At 33.8% G+C, this 12562-nt stretch overlaps 1 protein-coding gene across 1 annotated transcript in view; it reads right to left on the bottom strand.

Moving 5' to 3' along the window:
• Nucleotides 1–12562, bottom strand: part of LOC150099114 (V-type proton ATPase 116 kDa subunit a 1-like) — a 586531-nt gene that overhangs the window by 159747 nt on the left and 414222 nt on the right. The window contains exon 13 of the mRNA XM_090404569.1: nt 10208–10286. Coding sequence (XP_090260695.1) covers nt 10208–10286 — 79 coding nt within the window. The remainder of the gene's footprint in view (nt 1–10207; nt 10287–12562) is intronic.

Genomic DNA, 12562 nt, shown 5'->3' with positions numbered 1-12562 from the left:
TGATTGGTAAAAATGTTCAACTCTATACAGTTAAAACATTTAGCCTTAGGCCAGTTTATATCCAAGTGATTATATGAACTATACTGTTGTACCAACTCGAGTTGTTCATGTTAATTGTGGGTGACCTCACCAGAAAATCAGTCTGGATCTTCACTTCAGATACCCTTTCTTATGTTACTGATTTTACCTCATTTTGAGAAAGTCTGGATAAGGATTTAATCAATTGTTTACTATATATTACACTACCAATCTCTCAATTTTAATAAGCTGGCTTTCCAATATTAGGAATTACTTTGCTACCTTGGAATGCAAAATCCTATAATAGTTATCCAGGGTTTCTGTATCAATTGTTACTTTCCTAATATTAAGTAAAGTAATTATTTTAACATGTGTGGTGTGTTTCCCTAAATTCTTAACCATGAATGCTGATCACCGTGTAACCTTAAAAGAAAGAATTGTCATAATCCATGGAGATTTGACCCACAAGCAGTGCAGCTACTACGATAAGATGAAAATATGTGTTTCTATGCTAGTTAATAGACTAAATTTTAAATCAATCCAGTACAAGACTTCAGAATTCTGTAACTAAAATAAATAACTTTTGTGACATATTTGACATGAAAATCAGCAATAAAAAGATAGACTGAAAATAGGCAATAACATTGAAAGCAACAGGAATGAAGAATAAAACAGATAAAAAACATCTCAGTGATTTAGGCACAAGTTCCAATGGAGATGGCAAACTACTACATGTGGAAGTAGACAACAGAATAAGCAAAGCTGGCAGTGGAAGCATCGTGAATGAATTTATACGAAATGCAAGAGAAATTGGTTACAACACTTAACTAGCTGCACATGAGTGTTGAAACCAATTTAAACTAATGGATGTGATAGAATTTGTTTCTTTAACTGTTTTATTAGAAATAAAACAGCTAAAGACAACAAATTGCAGAGATAGGAGAGATCTGCAAAAAATTACAGTAGCAAACAGCTGTCATTAATCTACCACATTATTGCATATATTGCATTTCTATAATACATACAAAGGTAACCTCAGGTGATATGGTCACACTGAATGGGAGATGGAAGATTAGAAAACTATGTGTCTGATAGCAGGCCGAAAAAAAGCATGAAAATCAACATTAACACCAAGATCTAGGTGGATTCATGCAATTAGAAGTGCCTTAGAAGACCAAAATATAAGGTCTTCTAAGGCACTTATTGGGGTACTGACAGATAATAAACTTCTTTGGAGGAAAACTGTCAACAGGGAGTTAATGCTAATGTAAACCTTTCATGTAGCATCCCGCAAATAACTATGGCAGGAAGATTATTTATTAATTTGCCTGGAAGCCTGCTAAGTGATTATAATTAGCATTAGTTATATAAACCTAATGGTAACACTGTAGTTAAAAGCTGTAAACCATTTTAAAGCTGTAAACTCAAAAATGATGAAACAGTCTTTCTATGTTGTATGGTTTATGTAACACTCAGTTCATTCCTTTCAGCCTGCAATTCAATTTTTGAAACATCATTAAGGTTGTATGATGAAAGCAATGCAAAAAGAGAACTCAGGACTTTGGGCAAAAATATCATTTATAGTCATTTCAAGCTTCCAATAAGCAGATCATTGCTAATAAACTGGATGATGATACTTGCCATACACATAATGGTGCCTGGACACAGAGGAGTGACCCAACATAGGGAGAGGTGTGGATATTGAAGCTACACTTCAATCCCTGGTTCTGTCCAAATAACCAGATGTTCTATAATTTGGAATGAAATCATCCATGCCAAACAGATGATCTGGTTTTGACATAAAGTTAAAGGTTGAATTGAATGAATAAGTTTTATATATATATGATAATTTCTGAAATTATTCTGTATTCAACTTGTGAGTAGATATAAAGTCCATCTATAGTTTAGTTTCAGATTTTTTTTTTAAATTTTAAAATTAATAGATAAGCCACGCAAAATATAAGTTGAATTATATCTAACATATAATGGCATAGTCAATAGGGAGTATAAATTTACATCTATTCTTCAGAAATTCTTGTAGAGAGGCTTATACGCTGGTTAAACATGATAACTAATAATTAAGGAATTGACAGCATACACTAGAAATATAAATTAAATAAACTTTAATAAATACTTTCCGATATTTCGGCAAACATCACGTTGCCATCTTCTTGGGAACTTATTACAAAGACAAGTGCACACAAGTACTACATAACAGCAAATGAGAACCGAAGCTAGGAAGCTAATGTTTTCCTGAAGTCCTGATGGTGCCCCCTGGCAGGCTATATTGGTAGTTCTTGGCCAATGGGCTGAAGTTCTTCTGATAAATGTTTCCCAAATTTGGGGCAGTCTCATGCATCCAAATTTGTTGAGGTTTGGCATGTTCCTAAGGGCTGAGGCTGATTCCATGAATAGTCTTTCATATTTGAACTTGCTGCAGTGTATTACTGTGGCTTTCTTCCATCTTATTCTGTGGCAAGTATCCAGAGCGTGGTCTGCAAGCCCAGAGTGGCTGTACTGGTGAAATCGGATGTAATCCTTATGTTCTGAGATTCTGATATTTGCTGTCCTGCCTGTTTGGCCAAAGTAGGACAGTTTACAGCTGCAAGGGACCTGGTATATACCAGGTAGGTCTAGGGGAAGTGGTTGGTCTTTAGTGGAGCGGATAAGGGATGCCAATTTTCTATGTGGTCTGTAACAAGTAGTCAAGTTATGTTTTTTAAAGATTTTGTTGATTTTTTCCGAGGTGCCTCGGATGTAGGGAATGGTGATGGATTTAGAGTAATCTTTTTTGTGAAGGGGGGGTGGATAACTGGTTTAAGTATTTTTTGGATTCTTTTTGGGGAGTAGCCATTGGCTGAGAAAGTGTCACGGATGTGATTTAGTTCAGTGGTTAGGGCTTGATCATTTGAACAGATTTTTTTTGCCCTGTTAAATAGTGTCTTAATAACTCCATATTGTTGTGAGGGGGGAGGGGGGGTGATGGAATTGTTGGTGAATGTATCTAACTGTATGGGTGGGTTTTCTATAAACTGAGAAAACCAAGGTTCCATCAGGTTGGCAGGTGACTAGTGTGTCTAGGAAGGGGAGGTTATTGTTTTCCTCTTTTTCCAGGATGAACTTGATTCTAGGGTGTTGGTTGTTTAAGTGTGTTAGGAAGGAGAGAAGTGAATCCGGGCCATGTGGCCAAATAGCGATCACATCATCAACGTAGCGAAGCCATATGGTAGGTTTTTGTGGGGCTGAGTTTAAGGCTTTCTCTTCAAAAGTCTCCATAAAGAAGTTGGCCATGGGTGGGGGAAGTCTTCAGAAAGCTTTGCTGCCCTCCCCACATAATACAACATTCCTGAATTTTGAATTTGACCAAGTTCTCCAATATCTTTTCTGAAATTCTTCAGAAAGCTTTGCTGCCCTCCCCACACAATACAACATTCCTGAATTTTGAATTTGACCAAGTTCTCCAATATCTTTACCACTACTCACAGGATAGTATAGGTCTAAAAATTTGATACCATTCCATTGGATCTTTTTCAAAAGATTAGAAACCATAGATAAGAGAAAAATCTAGGGCAAGCAAACAGATGGCATCATTAGCAGAACTTGAATTCGTTAGTATCAAGAATGTGTGGAAGAGGAATAACTAACACCAAGTTTTAAATGCCAGGATGTTAAGAAAAAGAAAAGAGGGAAAACTAAAATCTAAGTGGATCAATGCAGTTAGCAGTCTCTTAAAAAAATGAAATAAAATCTGACAAATAACAGATTAATTTGTTAAGCATTTGTCAATAAGAAGTTAGTAATAATGTGCACTTCATTATGTGGTTGTATCATAATATTACAGCAGACTGCTGTGATATTATGACATAATGATGATAAAGGGGTAAAATCTGTTTTGCACTTGATGAGAAGTAAGGTTATGATGTTAGTCATTGGCTGAATATTATTATTATTTTATGGGGTATCTCAACAGAGTCAGAAGACTCATCGCAAGAGACCCACATAACCCATTATTCACATGACACCTATCATACCTCTCCTTAAACTCATTCATTGACAGGGCACTCAACTATCTCTGGCAATCCATTCTGCTCATTCACCATTCTCCAAGAAAAAATCCAATCCATGCATACATAATAATAACCACACTCTTACAGGGATGATATCCTTGTCCTCTCTTTATTTGTCATGAAATTTGCCATTCTCCAAGAAAAAATCCAATCCATGCATACATAATAATAACCACACTCTTACAGGGATGATCCCCTTGTCCTCTATTTATTTGTCATGAAAATTAACTTTTGTGTCAATCTTATAGAATCAGTTTAGTAACATATAAGATTCTATCATGTCTCCTCTTCTCCACCTGCTAACTAAACTCTGCAATCCACAAAAATTCAATTTATTCTCATAGAGCAAATCAACAGACCTGTCACCAGCCTAGTCACCTGAATTCTGTCCACCACCACCACCTCCTAATTTCAAAGAAATGCAGGTGACCAAAACCTATACACAGTAGTCAACACATGGCCAAATCATTGCTTATAAAGAGGGAAAATAACCTTTCTATCTTTACTTCTCAATGTGTTCTTCAAAATTCACGTGATCCTTTGAGCTATTTTGCCAACTTCTGCAATATGCCCTCTGAACTTCAGATTACTGTTCAACATTATTTCGAGATCCCTAGCCTCATAAATTTCCTGTAATCTAGTACTACCATCAGTATGATACAAAGTATGTAATCTTTTCATTCCAAAGTGCATTTTACCTTACATTTGTAACATTAAAATGACAACTATTGTCCTTCACTCACGCTGCCCATTTATTTAAATCATCCAGGATATCAAATACATCAAGTTTATTAACTACTTCTCTCTCCAATAAATGCCACCCCTATACATTATTGATACATCAAAAAATTTAATCGGAAGGAGATGTTCAAACAATTCAATATCCTCCTTAAATCTTTCCCTATATCATTAATATACAAATTAAAGAGTAGTGGCCCTATTACAGAATCCTGAACTACACCATTAGTAACCCTCATTCCCCTAGATTACACTCCACCAGACATCACCCTCTGATGTCTTTTGTCAGCTAACACCAATCCATGCCATCATTCAGGTTTTCCATGTGATATTCTGTCAAATGCTTTTGCAAAGTCAAGTTATCCAATTCTGATGTCACTGTTGGATCCTACTTCTTCTCAATCTATACTTTGGATCCGATATATAGTTATTAAGATGTTCTTAACTAGTTGATAGGTTGCAAGTTGATTTCTAATTCAAATATAAAGAAAATTTATATTTAAAGACTGCGCCACTTTATATTTGAATTAGTTCAAGAATTGAAGAAAAACCAACTCTCGACTACCTTTCCTTTATATGTTGTTATTATATATACTGGCCAAGTATATTTGACTTACTTAAATCACCTGCTTTGGTTCGAATATTTTATGAATGGTGCAGTAAAAGAGATTCAGGCAAAATACAACTTTTGATTAACAAAAACAAACATTTAATTTTAGAATCACAAATTTTACACTTAAGATCAAATCACTAATTAAGTTATTATAAACACTTCAGCCTTTCTCATAATACTGTCATACAAACTCAGACAATAAATTTGTTATCTCTAATACAGTCTTCTCACAGTTCTTTAAGTTCCAAATACAATAAAATTGCAGTAATACCATTTTACAAGCAAACACTTTTAAATTTACACTTCAGCTAATCTTCGCAATAGTTACTGTTAACATAAGGAAATTCTAGGATGAAACACACTCACATCTCTGCATAGGAATAATAATGGTTGGAATGTTATTACCGATAATCTTCTTCCTTCATCAACTTACACACAAACATTTTTTTATAACTGTAAACACTTTTAACAATAAACGGCACTCATTAAAATAAATCTTCTAAGCAATAACTGAATTAATTCACGGTCACAATACACATAATCAGACGTTCTCGCATGAAGCACTACTAATCACTCATAAATTAAGATAACACAATAATTCCTTAACTTTAGGTTTCATATGAACAGTTGTTCATTCCTCCAGCATTCAATTAATTCTTTAGGCACTATAATTCTAAACACAGCTAACGGTAAACTTCAACTTTACAGCCTCTACTATTCTCTAGTAACTTCGTGCTTTGCTTCAAGGTTCCATATGTCCTTGAAAGGTCGGCGCTGAAATTAAATCTCAACTCAAGTATCGCTAGTCTATTTAATAGTCTCTCAGCTGTTTTCCGTAGCTATAATTGTTATTCTACAACTTATTAGCTAACTGCTTCTCGACTAGTAGACTTAAATTAGCTGCTTGAGTGACTTGCCAATTCTCTAATATCGCACTCTGATTCCCGAATGCTGAATACTCCGATTCCAACCAAATGCCAATCTCTCTCTTTTCCCTCTCTCTAATCTATATTTTCAGCATTCTTCCTTTTTATATCCATTCTTCCCACCTAAATTGGTCTCGTGATTTCTTTAACTAAACTTTCAGCTTTTCCCCCTCACATAGTGTTCCAACTCGTGCTCGCTTATTTACATGTGTCTTCATGACAACAAAACAAAACATAATAAAATTGAGCTATTGCATAACGTTAAACTTGTACAAATAGGAATAAATAGAGAATATTTACATTTCAATTAATGCGCAGTTAAATTATCAAATACAAGTTCTTATAATATTAATATAGTAATAAATAAAATAGCTTAATAATATTTTAACACAGAGTTTTTCTACTATTAATACATATATTCTTGACTAATAATTAAATATTAGATAAAATTAAAGGTAGTTATATGAATATTAAATTATAAGCAAATGATTTACATTAATTAATTACAAGTCTAACATTGTGTATGGTAGATTATATTAAATGTGAATGAAGAACAAAAACATGCAAAATAATTTCATTCACAGTTTAACATCACCTTATTACAAAATGTAAATAAATTACTAAAGCAGGACTTTCCTTTTACTAAGGGGTGCTACTTCCCATAGAGTATCATGTTATGGAGTACCATTTTACAAGGTCACGTGGAATACTAAGTACAGATATAGTCACTTGGTTTTCAAAATGATGAAATCTATTGAAAACAGTCCTGAGATGATTGACTAAAGTGGTTTCTAGTCTCTGGAATGTTGAGTATAAAAACATTGAGAAAATGCAATTTGCTAAGGGGGTTAATTATTAGATTAATGTGAAGGAGATTTTGCATAGAATAATGAAGATAGGGAGAGAACAAGAGGTCATCCCTGAAAGCTGTATAAAACGAGTGTGAAGAACGGGGTAAGGAGCTAGGTTTTTAGCATGGAGAGGGGATAGGGATTGAAATGCATTGTCCGTGAGTGTGGTGAGTGCAGAGACAAATATATTTAAGATGCAGTACGATAAACTGTGTGTGTGTGTGTGAGAAGGAGAAAGAGAGACAGTGCGATGTCCTGCAATGAGTCTTTTGACTCCATAGAGGTCTGATGATAATAATAATATTCCTATCCACTCATTCCTAAATTTTACTTTTTACTAACAATTTCAATACCTTAACCACCACTCCTACAATACTAATTGGTCCATATCTTACTTCTGTCTTGGAGCCAACTTTATACAATAAAACTATCTTACCATCTTCCCACTCCCTTGGAACCTTGCCAGATCTGAGATTTAAATTAAGCAACTTCTTCAGAACCAAACCTTGGAGATTCAGTGGCAAGCCTTGAAGAAAACCCTGATTGATTCAGCTAGAGAGGCATGTGGTGAAGTTGTCTGCAAGGATAGAAAAATTAGAACTCCATGGTAAACACAGGAAGTTAAAGAGGCAGGTGAAGGAAAAGAAGAAAGCATATCAAAAGTTCCTGGCAAATAAGCCAGCTTGTGCTCTCAGAGAATACAGAGACAAATGTAAGAAAGCTAAACAGTGTGCAAAACTAGCTAAACAAAAGTCATGGGAGGACTTTGGCAAGAACATAGAAAATAAATATCAAGAAGGTAGCAAAATATTCTGGAGGTTGTTGAAGAAGATTAGGAATGGAGGAAAGAGTGCTGTAAAAGGAGTTACAGATGATAAAGGTGAAATGAAAATGGGAGAAAAAGATATCCTTGAAGTACGGAGTAATTACTTTGAAAAACTGCTAAATGGAACAAGCAGTGATGAAAGCACAGTGATAAAAAACACTGACCAGGCATGCAGTCAGGAATACATATCCATACTTGAAGTAGAAAAAGCCATCGAAGGCTTGAAATATGGAAAGGCAGCAGGAGTAGATGATATTCGACCAGAAATGCTGAAGTATGGTGGTATAAAAGTCTTACAGTGGCTGCACTGCATAGTTCAGAATGCCTGGACAGAGGGACGAATTCCCAATGATTGGAGTAGAGCTCTGATAGTACCTATATATAAAAAGAGAAATAAAACTGAATGTGAGAATTATAGAGGTATATCCTTATTGAGTGTTCCTGGTAAGATATATGCAAGTATATTTGAGAAACAGTTGAAAAGAATTGTGGAAGAAAAGCTTGGTGAAGAACAAGCTGGATTCAGGCCAAATAGAGGCTGTCAGGATCAGATCTTCACTTTACGACAAATAGTCGAGAAAGCATGGGAATATAACAAAGATCTGTATTTAAGGTTTGTCGATTTGGAAAAGGCATATGACATGGTGCCAAGAGAGAAGCTATTCAATACGCTACAGTTATATGGTGTCATTGGGGCATTATATCAAGCAATACTTAGTCTTTATTTGAGTTGTAAGTCAGCAGTTAGAAATGATGGAAGTACAGGAAGATGGTTTAATGTTAAATCTGGTGTGAGACAAAGATGTACATTATCCCCTCTGTTATTCCTTATCTATATGGATCACATTATGAAGGAAAGTGGTATTAAACATGATATCAAAATTGGAGATGTTAATGTCAGCTCTTTGCTTTATGCGGACAATGTTATACTTCTAAATAAATCTGCTACGAGTCTGAAAGATTCTCTGACTAAATTGAATAACTGTTGTAATAGATATGGTATGAAGGTCAGCAATAAAAAGACAAAGACAATGAAAATAGTCAAAATCATTGAAAATGTCAACTGTGTTGTGAACGGAGAACCTGTGGAACAAGTAAAACATTTCAGCTACTTAGGCACGATTTTTAGTGAAGATGGTAAATTAAATATGGAAATAAACAATAGAATCAACAAAACTGGTATGGTATGGTAGGAAGTCAATTGAATGAATTCATATGGAATAAGAGAGAAATTAGTTGGAACACTAAATTAGCTGTATACACGACAGTGTTCAAACCAATTTTAACTTTTGGATTTGAGAGCTGGGTCAGAAGTAAAACACTTGACCAAAGACTAGAGACTGCAGATATGAAGAGATAGCATCAATGTCAATATCATATTAAAAAGAGAATATTAGGAAAGAACTTGACATTGTCAGCATCCAGGAATGCGTTAGCAAAGCTAATCTCAGGTGGTATGGTCACTTAAACAGAATGGGTGAGGAAAGATTAAAAAAACAAGTCTTCTCTACCAAGTTGGCAGGAAAACGACCCAGAGAAAGACCAAGATATAAGTGGATTGATACGGTACAAAGTGCCTTAGACGATAGAAATATAAGATCTGGTAATGTTGGAGTCTTGACAAGTAACAGACTGATTTGGAGAAAATTGTAGATAGGAAGTTAGTAATGATGTAAATTTTTCATGTAGTACTATCATATCCTGTACACCCCTTGAGGGTACATGACAGGAATTTGATGATGATGAACTTCTTCAGAGGCACAGCCAGTTGTCTTGCATATTCTTGAAGCAGAGGGGCATACATGCCTTTGAGTCCCACTGCTGTATTCAAATTGATATTTTTCAATATGCTAAGCAGATCCAGTTCATCTACCTAAATTCTTATATCAGCCTCTGTCACATCATTAACTGCAGTTGTCACCTTGATGATACACCTTGCAACGTAACCGTTTAGAAGCTCAACTATTTCTTCTGCTTCTGTCAATTTTCTACCATACGCACTGAGTTAAATTATCCTTCTATAATCATCATTTGTTATTTGCTACATAGCTACTTTAAAATAAAACTCAATTTAGTGCATTTGGGTACCTAACTTGACACATAATTGCAAATACCAATAAAGGTATTTAATAATAAATATAGGGTGAAAAAATTGTAAAATTGCTTACCGGATCAATTCCAAAAGGATATGATGAATTCTTATAAGAATATGCTGGATGAAGTTGAACTGCTGAGGTAATATTACCACTATAAATATCACCAGCAATTTAAAAAATAAATAAATAAATAACTCATAGGAAAAATAATGTATTTGTAATTTCAAAGCATATTCAATTATACATTATATATTAAATTTATATATCAATATAAAAAAAACACAACAACAATAAAAAAAAAAAAAACTTGAATTCATATGAGGAGTTATGTTATGCAAGGATTGCCAACTCTCTCCACACCTTTTAAACATTTTTATCAAGAACTCATTAAAGAAGCATGGTCCTGAACATAAGGAGGAACATTCAATGGAAGACAATTCACACATCATATATGCAGATGATGTAATAATTATAACAGATAACTAAAATTGAAAGACACCTGGAAGATATACCAATAACACATAATCAGGAAACCATAGAACAAGTTATGATTTTAATTACCTAGGAGCATATTTGACATTCAATTCAAATGATATAGAAACAATAAAACACACTCTCAATAGCATGGTACTTGAATAAACTGAATAAAAATTTGGAAAAACAAAATTTCCTATAACTCTTTAAATGAAATTACATAAAAATACTATCAACAGCTCTCTATGGAGCAAAAACTTATATGTTAGAAAAAGCAGCAGGGCGGAAACTGTTGGTGTTTGAAATGAAATGCTTCAGGAAAATGTACAGAACATAAGACAAATGTTCTTGGATATTTGTCCGAGAATGCTGTCTTGGCTAAAGTCTCTAAAAATACTTCCAAAAACATCAGAAAATAGAAAAAAACAGAGATATGTACAGATGCACACAAAACATAAGAACAATGTGAGAGAAGAACAAACCTTTTAGATTTGGAAGAAGAAATAAAGGAAATTAAATGGAACATCATTGGACTCAGTGAGGTAAGAACGAAGGGAGAAAACATGCACATAAGAAACAAAGGTCATATGCTCTACACCACGGAAACAGAAAAAACAATAGAAACGGAGTTGGTTTTCTAATTCACAAATGAAGAATACGACAGATAAGTATACAAGGAATATTAGACAGAATGGCCTGATATTCTGAAAAAAAAACATAAGATATAAAATTAAAATCATATAAATATACACACCAACAACAAGCCATGAAACAGAAGAATTTTATAAAAAAACTGGATGACTTTATGAACAAAGAAAAAACTCATTATACCTAAATCATAGCTGACTTAAACTCAAACACTGGAATAAATCAAATGCACAAGAACTTCCAACACAAAAATTTCGACTAGGAGACAGAAATGAACATGGGGAAAGATTAATCAAATTTGAAACCAAAACTCAGCTAAAAACAGCCAACAACTTCTTTAAGAAAAGACTTCAATAAAGATGGACTTGGAAAAGATCAAATGATATAACAAAAATGAAATAGATTACATCCTAACTAACAGAATGAATACAATCAGAGATGTAGATGTCTTAAATATATTCAACACGGAAAGTGACCATAGAATGCTAAGAGGAAGAATAAGTATAAATACAAGAATAGAAAGAAGAAAAACTTATGCAAAAGAAAACAGATCACTCCATAACAAATGAAATGCCTAAGCAAAAAAGAAAAATATATCAAACTGAAATAAATAAAAGGATATTGGAAGCAAAAGAAGAAAAGGATTTGAATACTCTGAACCAAGACATTATAAATATAATTATAAACAGCTTAAATAAGATAAAAAGAACTAAAGAAAAACAGCAAAAACTACAAAAGAAACTCTGAACCTAATCAAAAAAAGAAGAAACTTGGAGCAAAACTTAAATCAAATAGAAAAGGCAGAACTAAACAAAACTAAACCATCAAAAAGAGAATAAGAAAAGAAAAGTAGTAGAGTTTTTCCTCCCAGAAACTCATGTTATTCATCCCGCATACAGACAAATCAGCTTTCAGAACACATGCAATTTACAAACAAAAAACTCTTCTTTGTGATGATGGGCAGAAGATGGCACTGGTGGCAATGGAAGAATTGAGTAATAGTAGTGGTGAGGGGCAGATGTATTTAGTGAAGTAGAATGTCCTCCTTCAATGAGTCCTTGAACTCCCTGGAGGTATCACATACCAGAATTGTTTGAAAAGTTTGGTAAAAAAATAAGTTAAACACATTTTTTGGAAAAAAATCACCTTTATTTCTCAACAGAGTACATATCAAATTAGGAGATTATTTATATCAAGTGAGTATGTATGTAAAAATGAAGGAATAACTAAATCAACCTACATGTTCACATAATAAAATTTCATATACATATTACAAATAAAATTTAGATTATGATGAGCAGGAAT

This window comes from Typopeltis vanoorti, chromosome 15, assembly GCF_054136105.1.
Source record: "Typopeltis vanoorti isolate ZY-2024b chromosome 15, IOZ_Tvanoo_1.0, whole genome shotgun sequence".
Lineage (NCBI taxonomy): Eukaryota > Metazoa > Arthropoda > Arachnida > Uropygi > Thelyphonidae > Typopeltis > Typopeltis vanoorti.
This window is presented reverse-complemented; position numbering and strand designations above follow the sequence as displayed.